Source organism: Aphis gossypii, chromosome X, assembly GCF_020184175.1.
Source record: "Aphis gossypii isolate Hap1 chromosome X, ASM2018417v2, whole genome shotgun sequence".
NCBI classification, from domain to species: domain Eukaryota; kingdom Metazoa; phylum Arthropoda; class Insecta; order Hemiptera; family Aphididae; genus Aphis; species Aphis gossypii.
The window spans coordinates 27,743,101-27,770,288 of NC_065533.1; the positions used below are offsets into that span (position 1 = coordinate 27,743,101).

General features: G+C 28.1%; 1 protein-coding gene across 1 annotated transcript in view; it reads right to left on the minus strand.

Annotated features, from left to right (window-relative positions):
- The window catches only part of LOC114130544 (uncharacterized), a 489,967-nt gene that overhangs the window by 137,176 nt on the left and 325,603 nt on the right, over positions 1-27,188 (minus strand). Inside the window, exon 2 of the mRNA XM_050206770.1 lies at positions 5,285-5,423. Within this exon, the coding sequence (XP_050062727.1) occupies positions 5,285-5,423 (139 nt within the window). The remainder of the gene's footprint in view (positions 1-5,284; positions 5,424-27,188) is intronic.

Here is a 27,188-nt window from a genome sequence, read left to right on the forward strand (position 1 = left end):
TATTTATAGTTAACAGTAGTTGTATAGTTTGCAATTTATTCAATCAATCCAATTTTAACTTGAAAATATTCTTTAAAAGTATTACCAATTTAATAATCTCATATTGGTCATACTTCAGTGTCCTATGTTATTATAATTATATTAGTTATCAGTTTCAATGCCATGGTTGCTTATTTTCAATTATTTTATTATTATTTATTTTTATAATTATTTTCCTTGATTGTAAAATACACAAAATACACATCAACAAACAAATTCACAAACGAACGAAAATTATTAAAATTAAAGAAGAAGACTAACGCTAACCCATAACGTGATCAGTGTGTTATTTTTGAGTCAAAATTTAAAATATAATATGTTACCTCCTCGTAGACCACCGCAAATACTGATTAATGGTCGCGGCAGTATAGGTACGCTCGACATTTTGAAAATGAAGTATTAAGCCCCGTTCACACAATACAATAACACGTCCATACCCGTGGTACGGTGGAGGTGTTGGGAAATCATAATAAATCAATGGGCACCGGGAAAACGTCCACCAATCGATCGTTAATCTTGAGAGACTGTGTCGGATGCATGTGTAAATAGAACCGAACGTAAAGAAATCACCGTTAAGTATCGCACATGAGGTAATTTATTTCGGTTTTATTATTACTATTATTTTTTTTTCATTTCGCGGTTATCCAGTACATAAACATCATACCAGAGGGGTTTTAGGGATTTAACCCCCCCCCCCTCCCCCCTTGAAATAAGTTTTATTATTTATTGGTTAAGTTTTTTTTTTTAATTGCCCGCATTGCAAATTAAATTTTATATTATAAAAAAATATGTTTTTAAAGATTATTATTATTATTATTATTTTTTTTTTTAATAATGACGTATTTTATGAGAAGTAAATAAGACTATAATTGAAATTGTGTAAACTTCTTGTTAGGTCAGATTATAAAAGTACGAAAATGTACAACCAACCCCCCCCCCCCCGCCACTCCAAAAATATTGTTTGTGTACGCGCCTACATCACACGTTTAATGAAATGTTTTAATAATTAACACCAGCTACCTATATCATACCTAGGTATATAGTATAGATACCTTCCTCAAATTGTCATATGCGTTCTAGCCGTTCTAGGTAATGATAATTATAAAGTGCGCAACGAAACGAGCGGTGCGCTGACAAAAAAAAGAAACCGTTGATGCGACGTTGATAAAAGATGCGTTGCGGAGGGGTGGGCAACGGTAACTAGTCCGAGAGTGTTTTGAATTTTTGAAATCACTCTTCGCTGCAATACAGTCACTTTGAGTCCCGGGATCCATCTCCGGGTATAAAGACAATAACCGCAATAGCGAAATAGCGAGTGCGTGTGTGATCGCAGTGCATACACAACGTCTCGAGTGCTTTTAACCATTCAGTGGCGACGGCGGGAGACGAGGGCGAGGGTTAACGTCAGAACTATCGTCGGCAGTGGAAGCGGTGGAGGTGGTGGTTTGGGCCGTGCACAATTCCCATGACTCCCTGCAGCATTACCGCTGCTCTCTCTACATTAATGCAGGTGGCCTGTGCTATTACGCGGCTCCCACCGAGTTTTATACCGAAACCTAATTGGAATAATATTCGCATAGTATTATCGTTGCGTACAAAGCAAACGGCTTTTTTTTTAAATTTTTTTTATATATATATTCCATCCACGCACATTTCAATTTAAAAGCGGCTATCAGCCCGTACGAATTTTATCGAAACGTTGGGATTTCACCGATGATGATGATGATAACGAAATTGCGATCTATTGCACAACCCTCGGCGTACGTTGTTAATTATGCACACATGACGTGGAGCTTTCCGCCTAAGGGACCTTCACCCGTTATCAACAACATGTCGATTTTCCGCCAAAGGTTATATTCCAATTTTTGCAAAAAAAAAAAAAAAATACATATATTATACCTATATATTATTTTAAACGTTTGTTGATAACTACTCTGTTTATCCTAAATAATAATAACAATAATTTAATCGAGGCTCCGAATGCTGATGCCGCAAGCTTCAGTCAGTCAATAGCACGGCAACATAAGAGAATAATTAATTTTTATTAATGTGATTGATTTATTTTTTAATTTAATTGTGTTGATCGAGTTATTTTTTTATAATACCTATTTGAATATATTGAAGTAATAATCAACAACCGTGTGTATACTATACTAATTTATAAAAATATTTAATGTATTCAATATTCATAAGCGTAAACATCTGAAATGGTATTAGGCGTTTGGTGTATTACGAAAAAGTTTATTTTTATTTTAATACAACTTATAATAATTGACAAACTTATGGATTGATTGTGGACAATTTTACATGTTAGGAAAACATTTTAAACGATAAAATCAAATAAGTACGCTATAATGCACAAAATGTTATTAACACTATAATTAAAACACCAAATAGTTTTCTGGTTTTTTTTCGTTAAAACCTTTACTGTTCATAAAATAAGTACTAGACGATTATAAGAAATTATAACATTATAATTTAGCATGTGCATTTTTTTTCGAGGAAAGCGCAACTTGAATGGTAGTATAATATTATGCTACAGACTAGACATGGATAAAATAGTTTTAAAAAGTATTTTGAATAAATACTCGAATAATTATAAGTAATGTAAATTATCATAACATTTCGAATACTTTTAAAAATACTTATAGTAGTTTTTTTTTAATTTCTGTATAATATTCTTTTATTAAATTAAATTTATTTCAATATAAATTGTTTTTTATTTTATTTTAATGAGTTCCCAATAAAATACCAGACAAAACTATTACTGGAAAATAAAAATATTCGGTAGTTCAAATATTTGTGTTTTCTTAACAGTTATAATAATAACAAGAAAAATGTATATAATATCGTAGCGATTTCTAGGAAAATATTAAGAAAAAAAAATTATCGTTAACAATATAGAACTATTTATTTATTAATTATTAAAATAAAATACTGTTTAAAACATATCTGAATTAATTTATTCATAATGCTATACACGTTTATCTCCTACAATTTTTTCTATCAAATAATCGACATAAAAAAATGATATACATTTTAACGATCATTTTTACTCTTCCTTCAAATATTAATTGAATTCTGGTTTTTTGAATTAAAACCTTTAATTAAAGACTTTATTTCAACACTTGGAATACTGTGTATTAATACTAAAATAAACATTTTACCGATTTGACATACATTTATTTTTCAAATGAGCTATTTTTCAGTTATTAGACTTTATACACCTATTAAGGATGATAGTCCTTAATAATGGCTTTGCAAAACATTACAATTTTTCAAATTCTTAAATGATAATTTATTAATATTAACTAGGTTTAACTATGTACTTAATTTTTTATCGTATATAGTAAATACGTAGGTATTTAATATGAACCTAATAGCATGTACTATTTTCGGTACATACATATACATTACACATCGTATAGTTTATCAACTCATAAACTACTTATTCAAATCGTGATTTATTTATTTATGTACATCAAAGGCCATTCTTTACATATTTTATAAAATGTGCTATGTATTTAAAAATACGGTTGTTAAATTGGTATACTTGTAAATTCAAAAAATCAGAATAATAAATAGTTAATACCTACAATCTACATTGAACGAAAAGTAACGCTAATGGGTATAATTATTAATAAATTAACCTATGTTACCGTATACGTATGTGCGTACAATATACATGTATATTGATTTTTGTGTATGTAATTTTGATTTGATTTGGTCGGGTTAAAATACAATCACATTTTATAGTAAAATACACATATATTATGCGTATTATTGTTACCTATGAGTGAATATACGTATATTATGTTAGCTTTTAGCACATACTATCTTAGATAAATTCATGATATATATATATATTTATATATTTAACATTTTGAATAAACCTACACCAGCTTACCAAGTTTAGGCTTCTGAATTTTATATCCCAGGTAATATAACGTTTATATGGGATTCATAATGCGTTTTATCATTCACTTAAGTCATAATAAAAGAAAAAAAACCAAATAAGTATAAACAATTGAACAATCACAACAATGCATAGGAATTATCTATTGTTTGTTAAAATTGTTCGGTAGATTTAACAATTTGTGGACTCGAAACGAAGAGATGCTATCAAATTATTTTCAACAAAATATCAACTTTTACAAGAGAAAAATTGTAAACTTCAAATATTGTTATAACTTCTTTTATAATGAATGATTTTTAATGATTGCCATATTATCTAATAATTTATCATTTGATAAAAAAAAAAAAAAAACGTTTTTATTTGTTAATACTTGTAATTTGAGTTTACCTTAAACTTAACGTAAAAAAAAAAAACGATTATGTAAAAACAATTAAATTATTATGGACCAAAACGTTCTACAGATAAAACCTTTTGGTTGTGAATACATTTTTTTCTACTTAGTTGGAACTTGTTTGTTCTGAATTAAATGTATGTTTCCGAGAAACTAAATTCAATTACAGTTTATGGAATTTGTTATTTTGTTGATATTTAATATTAATTTAATATTATAATGTCATATAACTGTTTGGTGAAATAATGATTGTAAATTAATACTTTTTGGTTATCACTTAAAAAATAATGATGTGTTTAATTATGTAGATTATACCTTTATAGATATCACTATAGATCATAGAAGTTTAAATAGAAGTTTTATGTTAACTATAAATCTATAATAGTTAAATTAAAATTTCAATTTGAATAAAAGATTTGCAAATTGTGTTGATTTAAAACATATTAATTTATAATCAAATGTATATAATGTACCTAAATGGTTATTTCGATCTTACATTATAAGTTATTAATAAATAAGTTTGTAAAAAATATGGATTTTTAAAATATTTAAGTAAAATACCCTTTAGTTTTAAGTTCACAAATTATTTTACTATTAATATAAGGGGTTTTTGTGTAAAAAAAGTTAAATACATAAAATACGTACGATATACTATAATTATTCCGTTCGAATATTATTATACACACTAATGAAGTCTACATTATATTAAATATAAATAAATACGAGTATAACGGAACTACGATAGGTTATTTTTATTATTATTATTATTTATATATATTAAATATGTAACCGTTATGTTACAGATTCCAGATGATTAAAATAATGAGTAGTACTTTAATGCTGTCATTGTAGTCGTCATGACCAGATAAAGTCGAACACGAAATGTGATCACGGCGTGTTTATAAGTAAAACGCGATATAATAAAATTGGAAACTTACCTGTATATCGCCTGTTTCTCATATCTGTACCAAACCACCAGTATGACAGTGTCCTGAGGATCGTGGGGTATCGGTGGCGCAATGTCACACGGTAACGATGCGGTTCCGTGTATGACGGCAAGTATCTGTCGCACTGCACCTGTGAACAAATACCACACGATGATGAGTAACACGATAAAAATATTGTTTACGTAACCAAGATTATAATATTATAAATTATTATTATTGTTATTTTTTTTTGGGGGGGAGGGGGTTGGTGGAAGAATAATAATTTTTGTTTCGTACTAAAGCTTAACTAAGAAGATCTCTTACAAGACGTATAGTATTGTAAACTTTAGCAGACACCCTAATGCGAATTATAATTTCAATATACGTTTAATGGAAGTTTTTTCTGCAATGAAGGGTGGAACAGCATAGCCACTACTGTCATTCTACGTTTAGACACTTACAATCTGTCAACCGTTTCTTTACTCTATAGAGAAAACCTAATCTTAACGTATTGGTGCAAATATGGAGAGGGGGGATTACTCAGTATATTACTTATGCTATTACGCAACTTATTTACAAAAAATTGAACGTATTTTTAAAATCTATCAGACCCTGCTTGTTTCACCATCGTCTGGTCTACACTTTTAAGTTAGACATGTTCTATCTAACCTTTATCGAATAATTTAATTTGGTGAAAACCGTAGAAACAAGGTTGTTAAAGAGATCAGCTCAGTCCATAATTAGTTGTTACGTACTTAACCTATAAAAGTATATCAATATATTATGAGACAAATTTATGATAAATAGTGTAAACATTAAACTTTAATAGAGAACACAACTACCTATTATAACAGTGGTCAATCAATATAGTTATCATGGTGTAAAGTAGGTCATTATTTCGGTAAACAAGTTATGAGTCTTAGGTACGGTAATTTTTTTAAAGTATTTGAATTGCAACAGTTGTGTGACGCAGTAAAATTAATTTTTGTGTTTCATACTAATCCAATAATATTAAATCATGTATTTCAATCGTTTTATACATATTCTAGGCCTTTGCCCGAATTTTATAATTCGGGCCTAATATTTATTTTTGAGAATATTCCATTTAAATACAATAAACGGTAGCTATTATTGATTTTTTCCATTTCATTACTTTAAAATATAAGACGTATTACAATGCTTCAGATTATCATTATTATTATAATAATTATTGTTCTTATAGTTATTAGTATTACTATTTTTGTCAATATATTAAGTTAACGTTTGTTTTATTCATAATTTATGCATACAAAATAAATAAAAAATAAATAATAGGTATATGTATATAAATTATTACACGATCGTCAAATTAATGGCGAGATTAATGATTATATCAGATTACGTTTATTATTATGAGCTAGGCATGTTATTAAAAGTTGAAAATGTTGAAATATTTTTACAATATTAGATTTAAATGGAAATAATACATTTTCATATAAATATTTTTTTTAAATTATTATTGTTAATATTTGTCGAGTAACTGTCGTTATTTATGGTATGACGATACATTTGAACATGGTGACACTTAAAAAAATGGTGATTTAAACACTTCCAACTTAATTTCAAAAGATTCTAGAAATATATAAATCATAGCAAAAAGAAGTAAACTGCCAAGGTAAGTAGAATTTATTGAAGTTGGTATATTTTATTTTTTTAGTGTGTTATACATTTTCGAATTTATTTAAATTATATACTTTTCAAACCCAAGTTTTAACTCGTATTTTATATTTAGTAACATTTATTATTTTCTAAAATACATACCACAGGACATCCGCTGTGGCATAGAAAAATCAAAATTCTTTAAATATTTAGTAATCATTAAACGTCTGTAGCATAACCAAATTGTGTTTTGTAACCAAAACGAATTTGTTTAGTGAAATTTTAAGTGAAAATGATCAGCTGTAAATATTTTCGCCAGTGATAAACTTAATTATTGAAATATATTGATGATAGATTGTGAGGCAAATAGAGGTAGACTGAGCCGAATTTAAATGATTTTTATGTATTTATTAAACAGAATATCAGACTCTATGTAGTATAGTAGATTCACAAGTAGTAAAACAAACATTACCTATTTATTATTAACTTCTAAGAATTTCATAGATCAAATTTTATTAATTACAAGATAATTATTTTTATTTTATAACCACTAAAATTTCCGTTAAACTAGGAACAAGACATGAACAACACAAAAGGAATAGGAGTTTCGGGTAAAACCGATATTATTATTATAATCACCACCATTATCATAGTGTTTTGTTAAAATATCAGCTATTATAATATTGTTCATATGGTTAAAAGTTGGTAGTACATAATAATTATAATGATCTTAGATACGTAATTATTTATATGCATATGAATATTTTTATGTATGAAAATGTATTGCATTATTCTTTCCGAGTTGAGTTATCATTAATTACAGATAAAATATTTCTATTCGATAACGTAGTAACAGAGTAAACAATATGCTGGTAAAAATAAATTATTATTTTAATTTAACGTTGGCTAATTTTCACGCTGTGTTTTATTAACCATAACGTTCATGTTTATATAGGATTAATTGTACACGAGAGGGCCGTGGATAAATATATAATTAATATAAAATATAAAGAAAAATGTACTATTTACATCGTACATAGAAGTCCTATTTTTTTGTTTTTTTGTTTTTTTTATTTTAATCATCAACACGAAATAATGAATCATAAATCGTTATGACGAAAATATATCTATAATAATGATACATTTTTTGACGATAATAATCACTCGTATTTTATCAAAATACGGTATGAACGAAATCTCGATATCAGATACTGTGTAGAGTCTCATCATCATTGTTACACATAGACATTTATTTAATATTATATCGTGTTTTTATAACTGACTGAGAACACGAACGTGATAGTTCAATAAAAATATACTCTGCTATTTTACATAATATTTTACAGCTATCGGGCAAACTCAATCGTGGTCAACGAAAACATAATGAACAAAACAGACAAAGCAAAAAAAAAAATCTGGTATTCTAAGTTTCATATGACAGCATAATATTTACTTTGTTATGGATCTTATTTTGGGTGCAATACGACGACGTCAAATGTGGTAATAATAACGAACTTGTTATCTTAATAATATTATATTATTTAATAGTGCCGATTATCCATACATCTTATTTAATTAATTTTTCAAATTATTTATTCGCTATTGATTTGTATTGTTAGTGTTTAATTGGAAACACATCAAATACTGGCTAAAAATTCTGTTCCATGTGAATGCACTGTGATAAACCATAAATAGTATAGTCCGGTAACCGCGTAATTGTACGAACAACAAATAACAGTTTGCTATTAACATTAATACGCGACATAATCAAGCATTATTAGATTATTATTTTTTATTTATTTTTAAGCGGGACTTGAGAAAATGGACGTGACGATGGCAGAAGAATTAAATTCACAAGATCATACGATCAAACGATTAACCGAAGGATGCGTTATTGAAGGACAACAACAGTCCCCGCCCGCCGTGTCTATTAAATCACTTTCCGATTGCAGCACCACTATGGTCTCAACCTGCGACCTGCGACCCAAACAAATCGGTAAAAAAATATTCCCTTGCAATTTATGTACCAAGGTCTTCAGACAAATGAGCAAATTAACGATTCACATGAGGACGCATACCGGCGAGAAACCGTACTCGTGTGACTTTTGCGACAAGTCGTTTACCAGCAGCATCCAGCTAACGGTACACCGCCGAATACATACAGGCGAGAAACCTTATCATTGTGTAGTGTGCAAAAAGTCGTTCACCAACCACAGTCATCTGCACGTACATAAACGAGTACACACGGGCGAGAAACCGTATCAGTGTGACGTGTGCAAAAAGTCATTCAGACAACGTTGCCACTTAAAATTACACCAGCAGACGCACGCGGTCAAGAGACATTGCGGCTTATGTGATTGTACGTTTTGTCAACAGAACTCTTTGGCGGAACACAAGTGGCACACGCCTATAGAAGTGAAACTGTATTACCCGTGCGAGTCGTGTGACGAGGATTTCACCACTGACGTCACACCGCTAAGTGTGTGCGACATCGGCGATGGACCGTACTTGTGCGATGTCTGTGGTAAGTTGTTCGCTCAAAAAGGAGAAGAAATGAGAAGACATCGTCAAACGCACAAGCAGTCTTAAACGAAGAAAACGAAATGTACCTGCAGTTTGGACTAGATTTACAGAATTGAAGTAAGAATATCATTTTGTAATATGACTGTTCGCCAGTTCATTTGTTTATTTGTTTTGATTTTTTTTTTTTTTTTTTTTTTTGAAGTGAGAGGGTTGGTGTATTCTCAACGAGAATAATAATAAAAAAAATTAATTAATTATTATACAAATTATATCAATTCGTTGTTAAATTTTTAAATTTTTTAATCTTTCAGTGAAATTGAGAATCAAATAATGCACTTAAAAAAAATAAACTATAAAGTAAAATATTTAGAAGCAAGTTTTAAGTAAATATTCCATATAGTTTTCATAATGACATTAACGAGAACTGCGATTAGTTGTACCGTTGTTTATTATTGTAATAAAGATTCAGTTCTTTTGAATTCAAAAATGTTGATATTGGTGGGAAATAGAGTATATTCTGACAACACTTCCAAACCACTCAAAAATAATAGCAGCTTAGTTGATATATCTATAACATTCATAGCAATGTTAAAAGTAGAGTTCTTTATTTAAGCCCAATGTAATACTATAACTGCTATAATATAATATAACATATATTCAAAAATGATAATACCTATTTTTCGATAAAATTAGTGTGGTTCTGAGAATCATTTATTACTAATGCGTAGAATCAAAACGTATAATAAAGCATAATTATATCAAATGTTTCAGAATTTTTTTTTTTCTGTTACACTTTACCTTTTATTTTGTGTATAATAATTGTAATCGGTAATAGTTGGTCATAAATTATAATAAAACCAACATTATACGTCTTCTATCTATTTAATATTATCTGTATGTATAAAAATAGATTTCTGTCTGTTAGTACCTTATGTATTACTAAATAGCAAAATTTAGTACAAAGATATATTAGACCTATGGGCAGAAAATATGCTAAGTTAAGTTAAATTTCAAAGTCAAATCAATTTTTTTTTTTTTTACTACAGTGAATAAGATACAATAATGTGCCATCTTGTGGTTTTTATATAGTTAGTATAACAACCTAACTTATTTATTTTATTTATTAATTTTTAATTATTATTTTTTTTTTTACGCCAAACTTCATCCTTCTTTTAGCAATTTAAATAATTTATTTTTAGGACTTTTCTCTTTTGACGGTTCATCTGAACACTGAGTGCTTGTATTAGAAAAACAAATCATGAAAATCGGTATAGTAGAACTTCAGATATAACTGTCATAACTCTATAAGAAATCATCAAACGCTTTAATAATATATAAAAATATAAAATTCTTATAAATATAATATTTTCTGTATAATGCGCTAGGAAGAATTATATTGTGTATTCGTATTATTATAACTTATAACGGCGTGTTGTGTAGGCAAAACAGCTACATATAAACTACATTTCAACAGGTCATCGGAGATTACAACAATATAATATCATTATCCATAATAAAATTATTAGTATATTTATTTATTTTTTAACCCGTTAATCAACCCATATCAATCAAACGTATAAGAACAGAATATAATTTTGCGATTTTTTTTTTTTGTATTCAACATAAGACCAACGCTAATATTGAAAAATTAAGATATTTTCTGATGAATAATACATTTATCAGTTATCTACAAAATTATTAGTAATATATCAGTATTTTTTTGGAATGGTTTTGAGTATATTATCTTTCTTTTAAAAATTTTATAAATGAGTTTAGCGTAAAACATTAATATTATAATAAATATACAGTACAAAAATCTAAGACAAAGGTCGATAACTCAGGCCCACGAGCCAAATCCGGTTCATCATGATTTATTATATAACCACAAAAATTATTTTACATACTAAGTTACTAACACATAATTTCAGATACATTATGTTAATACAAAAATTAATGTAAATATAATATACATCAAATGTGTAATAAAACCAAGTATATACCTATTGACTTATAAAAAAAAAAAAAAATTTTAGCATACCAAAAATATTTTTTTCATCGAAGGACTAAGATATTAACCATATTGTTCCGAATTCAAAATGTATTGTATTACTATACTTTTACGAAAAATAATATAACAACGCTCTTTTAAATTTAATTTTAAATCTAAATATATATATATATATGTATGTCTAAATTTATAAACTAATAACGTAAATTTCAGAATTTAGCCGTAAATTCTAAGTTATAACTAGATATTAAAAGTACATGTTTGGTGTATTTATTCTAGGAGAAGTATTTTTACTTTTACTTATTATCTACAAAGATTTGTTTCAATGACTTAGATTATTTAAACGTGTCAAAAATCATTATGTGTTCAGAAGAATGTTAAAGATTTTTCAGAGCAATGTAATTTTAAATTAATCAGGAAGAAACTTTTTATGGACAATAATCAGAAGATTTACGTTGCAAAGTATGTAAATTAAATTAATTCCGGTTTTATATATTTTAAAATACGCTGTCACAATATACACTGACCTAAATTCAAACAATGCAATTCGAAACTTATTACTTGAAAATTAAATATGCTATAAGAGAAAAAAATTGCACGATGAAATAATTACTTCTTTTTGATCATTTCATTAGATTATAATATTATATACCTACCATTTAACTCTATGGATGTCGATTAACGGTAGCGTAAGTATATAGTAAGGGCTCCAAACACTTTTTAACCCTTGACCGCCGCCGTCGACAACGCGTTGAGTTTTTATGATTTTTTTTTTTTTTTTAATTAAATAGATTTTTTTATAAAGTCCACTACAAACCAAACCAACGACTCAATACATTTCGTATTATGTATGTAAAACTCAAATGTTGTGTTGATGATACTCAAGAAATTTCCAAGCTTATCGGCATAAAACAGCCTCAATAGAACGTACAAGAATTACCAACGCATAAGAATGTACTTATATAACACATAATAATAATAATAATAATAATTAATAGTAGGTGTATGCCATGAAAGTATGTTATTCGGTTTTATGTTCATACGGTCGTCGTTATTATGTCATATCATCATATATTTTAACCCTTGATGTTATTTTTCGCTGAACAACCATCATGACCACAGAATTACACGTTTGATAATTAATAATATAATTATATATGCGTATGCATTTTATAAATAAAATAATAATTGTAGGTAGCTTTGAAATTTCGTGAAATGAAATAGTTATTTTATTTTAACTGATTCAAATAATAATAAATGCCATACTATTTTCAGTAGGTAGTTTTATTTTTATTTTTTTGAAATAATATTAGTGATATTTGGATTTGTAATTAAATTTAACAGTTGTTCAGCTAGTTGTATAAACACACGATAAACGTACATTTTCAAAATGGTCAGTTACGCAAAACAACGTGTTGAATAAAATATCTATTGTACAAAATATTTTCAAAAACAAAAATAATATTTGAGTATCTCGTTTTGTCAAAACTAAATACATCAATCATAACGGTGTACGTTTAATTTTACAGTTAACATGCATTTGTTTTAGTAAAGTTGTGGTTGGCTTTAACAAGATTATAAACGGTGAACTCACCTGTAACCGATTATTAAATTATTATTATTTCTATGTAAATCACGCACACGGTGTTATATTAAGTCATTGTTCTCAGCCGGATCCGGTTGGAAAATGTAAGAAAAATTATAAAGAATATAAAATCAGAGAAAATGTTGTCAGTAAAATGTTCCCTCAAAGCGAACAGAGAATACGGAAACGGGGAAATATTAAAAATTGATCGTAGTTATATGGTACGAGGGTATTTTAGTCGACTCACGGGGGTAGTATACAAACGTCTGTTGGTATAAGGGTTTAGATATGACCCTGGCACTGAGCAGGTTCGCCGTTTTAATATAATATTATAACCGACATGACGTATAACTATATATGAATATCATCGTTGGCCCCGAAATAGTCAACGGCTCCCTTTATATGCTCCCTCTATTATTATGATATTGTTTATTCGCTCTGATTAAGACTGGACGCTGGAGACGCATTGTGTTTATTTTAATTAAACCTCTGTATCCGTATGTACCACACACATCTAGGTTACATACGCTATATCGTGAGCGAGTAATCAAAACAATAATGCTAATAATAATAATAATAATAACAATAACAATAGATGCGCGTCAATGACATTTAAAATAAAATTAAAAATATATTATTCGCAGACTATCGTTGTATCAACGCGTTCGTGACTTAAGATATAATTATTTGGTTCATCCACACAAATCGCGTAGAAATATCTTTGAAGTGTATGACGTTCGGCAGTCTGTCGATAGTTTTTAGAGCTAGCTAGTCTAATTTAATTTATTCGGGTGAATACGATGGCGGAGTTAGGGAATTCGGCTGCATGTCTTTTGTGCGAAAATCGTGAATAAAAATATAACCATTCGTTTGAACATTTTTATAAAACTTAGTATTTTGTTTGTGATACTTTTTTGTAATAATAAAATATAAGAATTAATAATAAAGTGAAAAGTAGTATCAATATATCTGTTTAGTGTTTATATATTGTAATCATTAGTAAATGAAAACTCTGAATAGTTAATATGATTAAATAACAATTGGTTTAATGCGTTTATTTCTAGAATTTCTTATAATTATTTTTTACCGTTTAAACGAACAATACAATACACAATGATTCATCATGTTGTATTTAATACTTAAAATACTGTTAGCACATAATTTGGTTGAATGAAAACATTGTCTCTGATGTAATTGTTAATTGCACAAAGTATATCAATGTTTAATGGTTCGTTTTAAACGTACATTTCAATTAATGACGCTAACACTTAGCAAACGAATTTTTCGGATGTTTTTTGATTTCCGAACAAATCTACCGCTCGAAAATCACGTCCGTAATTTCATACAATTATCTATATTATTATAATATAACGCTCCCACGCCACTCGCTTCACGGCTAAGTGTATATATGTTGGTTTTTATTCCGTTGTTTTCGGCTTCCCGCTACATTTAATTTACCGTTCGTTAATTCCGGCGTTTTGGGAAATGGATAGGAAGCGAATCGCCGTCAGCAATAATGTCGGTTGTCGGATGGCGGTGGCGGAGAAGTGACTATAATGAAAACGCGAGGTTATCAAAATGAAAATCGCGACTGTCACTTAGAAGGCACCTCCAAGCTTGTGCGACTCGACTCACTAAATAGATAATGGAAACTTTCTCGTCGCTTGTACACGACGATAACCGTGGAAACGGCACTGTATGACCGACCAAAATGAAAATGTTATAATTATATTTTACTGTATCTAGTAATAATTATTAAAAAAAAATTATAAAAAATATTATGAAACACCAAGAGATGTTTTCAAAATACACACATGCTGTACCTGCGTAATAATGTAATAACAATGCGCATTTTATTCGCATCAACAATGCATCGTATTAATCGTATTATTTATGTGTATTGAAACGAATCAAAATTTGATAATAAAAATTATTGTAAGCCGTATACCCATGATAGACATAGAGTAATATGGAACGATTTAATTTTAAAACTATGGGTAGAGCGACATCGTTGATCACTGTGTATTATATATTATAATAAAACAGTGGTTTATTGAAATCATGTAGCCTACATGATGTAGGTAGATTAATATTTAATATACCTATTATTTTTTTTTTTTTTTTTAGTTGAATACTCATTATTTCACATCTGGAAAAATGTTGAATATTTTGAATTGAAGTCGCAAAACAAAACAACATTCTTAAAAAAAACTTTTCACAATTTAAATTTTATTATTACTTTATAGCTGTTATTACTAAGTAGTTATGTTGGGTAGAGGAAAACCGATATTTTGATGGGTAATCCTGTTCCACTTCACTCCAATTACACACTTTAAATAACTATTTAATTTATTATAACATTTCATCAAACTATTAATACAAATTGTTTGTTTGATACAATATTACACAATAGGTTAGGTAGTATATTATACTGGTTTGAATTCAAAATCCAAAATATTTTCAATTGTAATCGATCAACAAAACCAAATTAATTTAAAAATAGAATATTATAACATAAAATTTCAATAAGTGTACATAATAGTTTTTGTTGACATTAAATGTCATTATTAATGTTAATTAGTCAACGGACTGAAATATATAGTATAATTTAAAAGTTCTTCGTAGTAAACATACGTATATTCAATTATAATAAGTGTGTATCTATAACTTTCTGTTATTGATTAAACCACAAGAAAAATTAAAACATTAAACCTACCAATTTTCAAATTATTTTCAGACAGCGATTAAAAACATTAACTGGTATTTTTCGTACAAGAAAATAAAAGTCTAAAACCGTTTTCTAGACATAAGTGGTTTTTAAACGATTTTACGGAAAAGGCGTTCACGGTCTAGCATAATCCATTGAGCCGTTTATGTCAATCTTATCGGAAACATAACATTTTAATTTCATATAAGTTCAGTAAGAAATATACTGTATTTTCACCATTTACGCGATTATTCGTGCGCGATGTGTGTTAGTATGACAACAACTATAGCAACAACAACTTACAAGTCTCGTATCGCCATGGCCATCGTTGGCAAGTCGATTTCTAATGAATTTTCAGCTATTAACGACTACACGGTGAAAAATAATATTACGACATTAATTATATATCATTATTTCAGAAACACACACATGCACTTACAGTAGTAAGTAAGAGTATATTAAAAAAAAAAAAATACGCTGAACTTTTGGGGCGACGGGGCGTTTGCCATGTGGGTAGGTATAATAATATAACGATATCCACGAAAATGCGTTAGAAGGGGTAGCGGCGCGGCGGCGACTGTTGTAGTGGGACGAAGGTGTCAGCAGTGTACCGATGAGGAGGTGAGTGGTGTGAAGGGAGGGGGTCAGAGAATATTGAACCTCTGAGCATAAATATTAATTAGCCCGGGACCATTTCGCTGGTGGTTTTTTTTTTTTTTTAATATTCAAACATTATAATGGTTTTCCACCGCCACCCCGCCGCCGCCCATACTTGGGCCGAGTGGTGAAAGGGTGTAGATGGTAGCCTAGAACGAAGGAGGCGTCGGTCTGTACATAATTCACAATGTACCTTGACAAGCCTCTCCTCTCTCCAGCCGCCATCCGTACAGCATCCTCCGCCGGCGATCACGTCCCGAAAAACCGTGTCGAGCCGGTAGCGATATTATAATATCTGCGGCGGTGGTCCTAAGCCGTCCGCGTGAAAATTTAAATCGCATATAATTGAATTCTCATGTAAAACATGAGCAGATCCAATATACATTTATATAGATATATTATAATATATAGTCGTATCGTCCGTCGTCGTCTATCGTCGACCGACGGCGATCACCCCGTCCTCACATGAAACGAATAATCATTTTAAGCTTTCCGGTGGTTTTTTTTTTCATTTCAATATTGTTTAAATGGCCATTGTACGTACTGTATATTATAATATTATTACACACTGATATTATGCGGTTCGTGTGATGTAGGGGATTCGTGGTCCGTACGATTATAATGATATTATACTAATATTTTAGTAGTATTTATCTCTTTTATTAAATATTAATATTTTATCGTTAAACAACATCACCCACGGAAATACGTTTGTATGAAACTATAAAGATTAATTTTGGATTTATCACGAATATTCGATCCAACACTATCAAGTCGTGTCATTTTGATGATACGTAAGAATATAACGAGAATTTGTAGTACAAAAATTCAGTTATTTCGATAAATTTAAGTGTTTTTCACAAATCATACTGTTTTTTTTTTTAAGCTCACATGTGATGGTATTTATTTATTCAAACAGATGGTAAGTGATTTATTATATTTTATACATTAGTTGTTAGTATACAATTATAAATTGTTTATTTAAGTTTAATTTATTTAAACATACATAATTATCATATTAAGATATCAATATTATATTATTTATATTTATACTTACTGATATCATATATCTATTTATAGGAGCATTCAGGCTATAGTCTATAAAAGGAAATGACATTAGAAATTTGCTAGTCTACAACATATACATAAATTTTAATTTAGAATTTATAATTAGATAATAAATTGACCATTAAGTAATTTTAATTTAATTTCTAATCACTAAAGATTCCAATCAGTTAATACGAAGAGTAAGGGTGTGGTATATAATATTACCACATCTAAAGGATACTATTCTCGAAACCTGATTTTGAATCGCTTTTATACCTTGTATTGAATACCAATGATACCTATGATCTAATTTACGAATGAATATACTAAAAATCGTGTACATTAACATTATTTAATATCAGAAAAACAAGAACTAATAATTATCCAAAGCGGTTATATCTTATATACCAAATTATTTTGTAAAAAAGTAAATTACGAAAAAAAAAACAGCAACATTATGTATATCCACTCATTTTCAAACATAAAAAAATTTAAATTGGAAGATATGAAAATGTCTAATATCATATTTTTCTTAATCTTACGCGGTAAATACTCTGGCCTTTGGTTGTTGCGTTTTTTTATTTACTTTCGTTTTTGTCATTATATTTTTATTATTTATGAATAAATTAAAATTAAAATGATGAATCATTGTTGTTTTCTTTGTATAACAGTATTTATTATATTTTTATTAAAATAAAATAAGCAACATTGAAACACACAATAAAATAACGTCGTTAATTGAATGAAACCATCTAACTGGAGTAAAAAAAAAAACTTTTAATAAAAGTGCTTTTTGTAATATAAAAGTTAACTCAATAAATTGTCAAAAATATAAAATATTTGTCTACAGTAGGTCGTTAATTTTTATTTTTATATTTCAGTCTACTTTGTTAGTTCTATAGTCTTTATAGTTGAAAAATATGTTTGGTCATGTAACATGTAGGTAGGTAGTTAATTAATAAAAATAATAAATCCATTTTACAATAATACTCGTATGTTAAATAAAAGTCTCACGTCGGGACGTTTCCATTAAATCCTAACTACTTTTACTTGTTTAGCTATATTATAATCCAGAAAGTTATCAACTGCATTATGAACTGCTATGTATTTTATAACATATAAGGAATTTGTGTTCAATGTGTTCGATGGTGTATTTAATTTTGAGAACGTTACTTGCAACTTTAATTTTAATGGAAAAAAAATTAAATAAAACGCTCTTTTTACACAGGCCTTTCAAATCCGACACGAATTTTAAAATTGAATGAAAAAAAAAAATATATAAATCTCAATGTATAAACATATTTGGTTCATACACGCGTTTCGTTGATTGCTGAGTGTGTCTCAACGAAACACCGAGCCCGCCCTTAAAATCGGGTAAACCCATAAACTATAACCCCCGAGAAACAGTGCCCCTTAAAGAGCGCTAAGTTTATAATTTTTTACAGCAATATTATTGGGGTGACGAAAACAATCATTAGATTATGAATACCATAGTACACCGTGATGTACAAAACTTTTCGTTACGGAAAAAAACAACACAACGCGTGTGGAAAACGTCGTCATCGGGTTAACAATGTTTTAACTTTCGTCTATAAAATTAAAGTAGAATAACACCCCTTTCCTCATCGTTCAACCCAAAACCCCTTCGCGATACACGTACACCAAATGAAACGAAAGAAAGGAAAAAAAGTAAAAATGCAGGGTGAATAATTTATCAAATTAGACGTGCATTGTGGCTGGGTGACGCCCCGTGAGCGGGTGGTGGTAGTAGCGTGGGGTGAATTCTTATATGAAATATACATATATATTACATGAAAATAAATCCAAAGTATTTTTAGTTTTCTGAATAGAAAAATTCACATAAAGTATAAGCGTGTCTAAAAAAAAGTAACAGATAAACCGAACGCTCGGTCAACTGCTCGTCATACACAGTGAAGTCGCCCAAAACAGTACGTGTCTGCTACCTACACTCATTTTTCAGAATTCTGAGTACGATATCTAATAATATTTAAGAAGACATTTCATAATTTAATCGTTGAATCTGAGATACAAGTGTTCCTAGAAATATCAGAATAAGGATTTGTAATATATTTTTATACACATCCTGGAATATGTAAATAATAAAAATCTTACATTAGTTATAATAAACAATAAAATTACACGCTCGACGAAACGTTTAAACTCCGTCCAAACTATTATTTATTATTGAAATGACACTCGGCAGTCAGTTCGATTAGGTTAAATAATTAATATAACTGTAATTTGAATGCATTTTGTGTTCGTTCTCAGAAATATGTGATTTTCATTTTATTACAAATCCGTTTTATGAATTCAATTTAAAACGTTATATTTTTTCCGATTAATTCTAGTTAAAATATTTTTTTGATTTTTAAAAATTTATAAATATAAATAAATGAGTGCATTATATTGAAATTTTAAGACAGAAAAGTGTATTGTTTAGGGAATTTTTGGTGTATTTTTAGAGCATTGCATTGGCTGCGTCCCAGGTCTATTGTTATGGGATACTGAAAATAATAATCCCCGAAGTCAAACACGGACTTGAAAGTTATATATATACGTAAAAATTATAATATAAGTATTTATTTGTCCAAAGATATAAGAATAAATTACATTGGTAAATTGTTTCGGTTTTTAATTTTGTCCATACGCTTTTGAAAATATTACTGAAGAACGTAGATCGAAGCAGTAGTATTATAGATACGGTCAAAACACTCACACCTAAATTGAACTAACGCGCAGTCCTACATAATATAATCACCGGTATTTCATCACAATTTAAATGTATAAATTATATTTTGCAAAGGGCTGCTGATGGATATAAGAATATTATGCACCAGTAACGTGAATTGTAGATTGTTGTGGAGTCACTGCATATTATAAAATGTATCAAACACCAATCGAATCCACTAAAAGCACTACATAATATAATACTTCATTAATTATTCCGATTTGTGACTTTGCCGACAAAGTGGTTTATTGGTTTATTTGTTTAATGGCTAACTAATGATGATCGATCCGAGGCCACAGTAGCCATCGTATACAAGCCACCGCGTTCATGTCGGAATATGCATCAAGATAATAATATTATGAGTTTTACAATAAAATAATCGCATCCCTAGAAAAAAAAGTAAGCATCAAATTCGAAACAAAGAGAACAATATATAAGTACTAATATTAATACAAGATGATCATATTATTCATTTTTATACTGTCACTAATCAAGTTTATTACATATTTACATCATATAAGGATTACGCATATTGATGTGTTTATCAACTAAACGATTAGGGTTTGATATTGTTTACACACCGCAAGCTATTTATTAGAGTATATAAAAAAAACAATATGATAAGTCATTGAGAAGATGAATCGTATAAAACATCAATCGTACAATACATTTATAACTGCGATTTATGACAATAGTATACTAAATGGTAAATAATAGTAAGTGGAGGTACAGCGACTCCAAAAACGAGACCTTTGTGGAGATATAATATTACAAAAGTTGATGGGATAGTGACTTTCCCGCTATCCGAAGATTATAATATTTAAATTAAATAAAATCGACATCACAAACATTCACAAATATCGCTATGTAAACGTCGACATTCAATAGTGTTGTACAAACAGTACGAGTTTAATCAATATGTCAATATTAACAAATGGTTTAGTGTACAACGACAGTCATTCGTGACCGTCAATATTCACCATTTGCAGATATCCACGGTAACATAATGTACATAATATTAATAATTACATTGTTAGTTAAATAAACCTAAGTTCGATATCAGATATAAGATTGTCCATACACGCGGTATAACATAAAAATATTAAACGTCAATAACTTTTAATTAGTGTTTCACGAAATATTGAACGTTAAACTATACAGTCGAAAAGAATTCAATCGTGGGTGAAAAGATAAAAGTCAATATTTGGTGAAAAGAATAATACAACACCTGTTTAGATTTTAATTACGGCCAATAACACAAGAAAGATTTATCATTAATAACTATAATAATAACAACAACGACAAAAACAAAATACGTTTGTGTGTGTGGACTCCACACTGTGGAGCTATGGTGCGCGTCTAAACGTGTCAAAGTTTTTTGATTTTCTTTTTCACCTCAAATTCCAATACACGCCAAGTACATGATTCGTGTTATACGATACGGGGCTCGCCGTGTGCGGTGCAGCACTTCGCATATAGTCCGCTCCTTAAATTTGCCCACGCAGATGGTTTACGAGTGAAAACGTTATGCGCATTTGAAACGCTCAACATGGTTTTCCGTTCAAACAGTAATTACGAAGCAAAAGAATAAGATACAATAAACATATTGTATACATATACAAGCAAGAAAAATAAAAAGCGGGTAAGTGGGTACCGCTCTGCTATACATTAGGTGCCGTATGGATCATTGTTATATATTATAGGAGTGTTAAATTTGAATCCAATGATAGGTATCATTGTATACGAAAAATGATTCTGAACGAAGATGATTTTTCAGCCTAGGATATCATTTCGAATGGTTGGTGAAGAAGGTGGTTTATGTTTTAATGGCCTGAACACACCAGAATTTAAGTTCTCTTATGATAGTTATAAGCTAGACTTATGAACAATCTCCATTAAAAAAATACAAAACATTTTATGAAATGTCAACTACAAAATTACTTGTAAATTTTCTCGATGTTGACATATTTCGTAAAGATTTAAACTTTAAACCTTTATAAAAAAATTGTGATTTTTGATTTTTTCCAACAAAAATAAACCGATTTATGAAAAATCTGATATTAAAGTTTCAAGTTTTTTGGGCACCCAACATTATTTTATCGATACATTAAAAAAAAAATAATCGGATAAATTGAAAATTTCAGTTGTTTACAAATAGCTCAAAAAAGTCATAATATTTTGACTAATAATTTTAAAATTAAACTATTTATAGATAACACTATTATAATACACATGTGGTGTAAATTTCAAGTATTTAAAATGATTAATTTTTGAGTTTAAACCATATAAAAAAAATCGATTTTTTAAATACTATTGCAAAATTCTTACTTTTGACCTCTATAATGCACCAATGATATTCACTTTTTCATCGGAAACCACCCCCAAAGTTTGAAATTGAAACATTATTTCAACTAGTTATGCTGTATACAGATACAAAAAAAAAACATACATCATTGTAAAATCAATACATTCATCACTTCGTTAAGAATCTAAAATGGTTGATTATAATTTATTGTGATTAGTAGTATTTTTTCTTTTAACATTCATCAAATTGAAATTTAAAATTCGTTTTTCATCGAGTAGCATAAAAATGATCACTAGTACGAAATTGAGATTACAAAATACTTAATTTTATTCATTTATCACATTTATCACTTTGAAAATCAGAAAAGATGTGGTAAATAATTTAATGAATACTGTTTTTTTTACTGTTTTTTTTTTTTTTTTTTTTTTAATACAATAAAAGTTTTCATCGAGCTTTTATTTTATACATATGTATTACTGGTAAATGGTGAAGTGACCGTAAAATACTAAAAATATTATTATGTTAATATTGTTTCTTTTTATATTTACAATTTTAATCAAGTTTTCGAATTCTTCAGTATATAGAGTTATTGAAAATTTGATTATTAATATGCATATATATATTATATTTAAACAAATTTATGTTAAACACTCTATTTGAGGATATTAAATTTATAAAACTAAGTCAAAAATATGTATTATACTGCATAGGTATATTACTTTAATATTTTATAATATGTTTTGTATTTACACAACTATGTCGTTACTCACTACCATATTGTTATAAAGACAATTATTATAATATAATCCCAAATGAAGATATTTTATTACACTGTACGTTGTATAAGATAAAATTATTAAATTTCTTAGACAAAAGTTATTTATTAACAAGATATTATACAATTTAATCATAAAGAACAAGATTAAGTACATATTTGATTATGGTTTGTCTATGAATTTAAATGACGGTCTTTAATTTAATACATAAAACGTGATCGTTATTGTGATTCTGGGACAGTTCAACCATACAATCCTAATTGCCTAGGCAGTTCGGTAAAAATAAAAAATAAAATTGAATTGCATCCAATAATAATCTAATAACATAAAGGGGCAATTCATTTTTTTTTCTTTTTTACAAAAATTGTAGAGAAAACAATTTTGTTCAGACATTTTTACACGCGTTAGCGTAAAAAGCAATTTGTTCTCATTAGTGGATTTTTTTCTGTTTTTTTTTTTTTTAATTACTATCACAATGTCAGTCAACCGGTACATAAAAAGTAAAACGATTAATTCACATTGAACGGTTCACCGGACGAGTAGAAAATGACTGCGGGGCGCGTTATAATAATCAGCAAAAAGGACTCGGAACGCTATCGCTTTGAAATTTAATACTGACCGCTTGTATAATATTATATTATTATAAAATCATATTTTGTATACAGCCACCTCTGTTGTACAGACTGATCAGATACGATTATTTATTAAAAATATTTTCAAGACAAATATCATAACTCACAAAGCATGCCTGATAAGTTTTATATATAAGTGTATGGCTAAATTGTAATCAAAAACAAAATCTTAATTTGTATTGTATTGTCGTGTTTTCTAACCTAATGGTGATAACAAAAAAAAAACTAGCAATTTTAATTAGATAATTAAATGTCGGTTACTTAAGTATTATATTTATTTTACGTAATGCCAAATAATATGTTTTCTTAAGCTACTTAGTATGTTTAAATGAGTATATTTAGTTATTTAAACAGTTTGGTTATTGTTTATCAAAATAATATCAGTTTTGGTAATCTTTGTATTTTTTTTTTTTTTTTTTGGACATTTTTACCACGAACATTATTATTATTTACTGTTTTTTTTTTTTTTATGGTCTATATAATATTGGCCACACGCCTTTATGTGATCATAACATATTGTATCTGCAGTCAGTAAATAATATTATTGTACTTACAGAATGAGCGTTTAGAGGTGTGTTGCGTGTGATACGCATATAATATAATATAAATTAATACAAGTGTATATATTGTTACACCAACGTCGTTTTTGTTTACCTATACACTTTATTTAAATTTAAAACATTTTTCCTTTCAAATTTCGGTGAATACTTACGAATTGGCCAAAACCAAATTAATTATAATAACCTTTTTATTTCATTAAGTTAAGGCGATTAGAAAAAAAAACTAACGATATATATAAAAATATATTGATATAAAACGCATTTCTGAGTAATTTAAGGAACATAATAAAAGAAGTCTTGTACTCTTACCAATAAAAACACAACAACAATTATTACTATCATAAAAATGGTCTTTGTAAGGAAATTCAAAAATAACATGGTTGTTTTAATCAGTTACTGAATAATGTTTTAAATACAAGACCCTTTTAAATATTGTTAAATGATAAAAAAAATATTGTCATTTTACGTTATGGAAAATATTTATACTCGTTGATCATAACATTATTATATTTCTAGTTTAAAATAAACAGATAATTGTGTACTTTATATTTTTCAGGTAAATTACAAAAAAAAAAAAATGTATTTCAGCCTAAACCGACTTGGTCACGTGATGGATATCAATAACCCATGTAACGTTTATGTGAAGTTTAATGTACAAAAATTTCAGTTCATAACCAATTTATTTTTATTATTCAACATCACGTGACCATTTTACCATTGAAACACCCATTGTGTAAAAAATGTAAAAGTAACGTTATTTTTATAACATTTAATATATAAACATTGTATATACAATTAATAAAGTTTATTAAACTGTTATGAACATATTTTTTTTTATTATTTTTTTTACTGGTAAGTATAAATAACCAAGAAATATGAAATAAATTAACATTCTCACAGTTAAAAATTTGGAATGTATTACTTATGTACCAAATAAATTAAGTTATGAATAAGCCTAGAAACGAATTGCATAGATATGATGAAAAAAAAATGTAATTTATGACTAATAATGACAATTTTAATGAGAATCATTTCATAAATATTAAAAAAAAAAATGTCAATAATAATAGGACTGTCCATATAATTTGATTTTAAAACATCCTTTTTTGAATAAATAGAGCAATCAAGTTCGGTTTGATTGTGTTTAATTAGGTGATTGTTCATGAATGAAGTATCATTTGCGTTGAACAAATGATACATTTTTTTGCTTTTATAAAACATTGTAATTTTTCATATGAAATAAACATATACATTATGAAAACATGATTTCAAACTTTAAAATATAAAAATTTACAAAACTATACAGTTTTTAAGGATAACCATAAAACAGTTATTATAATAATCTATGTAAATTACCTGAAAAAAAAAACAGAAAAATCCTAGAATTATAGGTTGATTATACCTATAAATGTAATTCATACTAGATACCTATATTTTAATATACAGTGTATTTAATTTAAGAAGAACACTGATTTTCCACTTTTCAGTGGTTAATTTATGGACAGTAACCGTAACAATAAAAACAGTAAATAAAATTCGTAGGAATAATTATTATTGAGATTAATACCGGTGACAATCGCCGTCAATATTATAAGTTGTGTACAGTTACATAAAAACACCATCACGTATTGGCCAATCGATGTTTATATGTTTACGTATTTTTTAGGTAGAGTACGCAATACCGTATTGTTTTACAGTGACAGTGTTTTTAATATAATCAAAAATATTTTAATTTCAGTGAAAAATTTTCGTTTTTTTTTATTTATAATTTCATGGTAAGGTAACCTAACTTTACTAAGGTCAGGCAGACCTGTTTAAAAAAAATTCTAATAATAATCGTATTATTATTAAATATTAAAAAACGGTATTCTCTCAAATTGTTTTTTTTTGCTAGTGGTCGTTTTTGAATTATTTGAATAAATAAATAAGTTTATGTTTCTCAGTATTGTAAAATTCTTACTATTACAAATCAAACATACGTTATTACAAAATTATGTACATTATTCACAACAAATAATATTCTAAAGACCGCAAAATACTGTTTTTCTTTGAACATACAATCCAGTTAAGTATAATAAATAATAGTTATTATATTAGTATTTAGCGTTTACGCAGAACACAAGAAATCCCATACAATGCACTATTATAATATTACATTTCAGATATTTTTTATTAGATAATTTAAAACAAATATATATATTATAATTCAAGTGACCGGTACCTAACGATTTTCATAGTTTCCCGTCGTATTTGCTTTTCTCGTTGGCTAACACACCTCAACATACAGGATACTAATAGTCTATACTTTTCTCGTCTAATCAATATAAAGAAAATCTTTCGAGTTTAGCTAGTTTGTATATGAAACTTTTAAACACATACGTACATAATATATATATCGCAGGTTTTCTTAAATTTTTTATTTTTTTTTTAAAGATTAGCCTATTCACAAATTCACATTTTGAGTTATTATAAACATATTTAAACCGACATTTAAGATTGCAAAATTTTGCTACAACGAGTTATTATCATAAAAAAAATAAAAAACAACACATCGCTGATAATTTCGGTAACGTGCTGCGAATGGACTGCAACGATCGCGACAGTGCAGGCGATGATGAATCATTATTTGTTACCTATAATCTGTGACCGCTATGTACTACTACTGTACACCATTGTGCGGTGCATGGGATTTTCAACACCTTATAAAATACGAAATATGAATTTATACA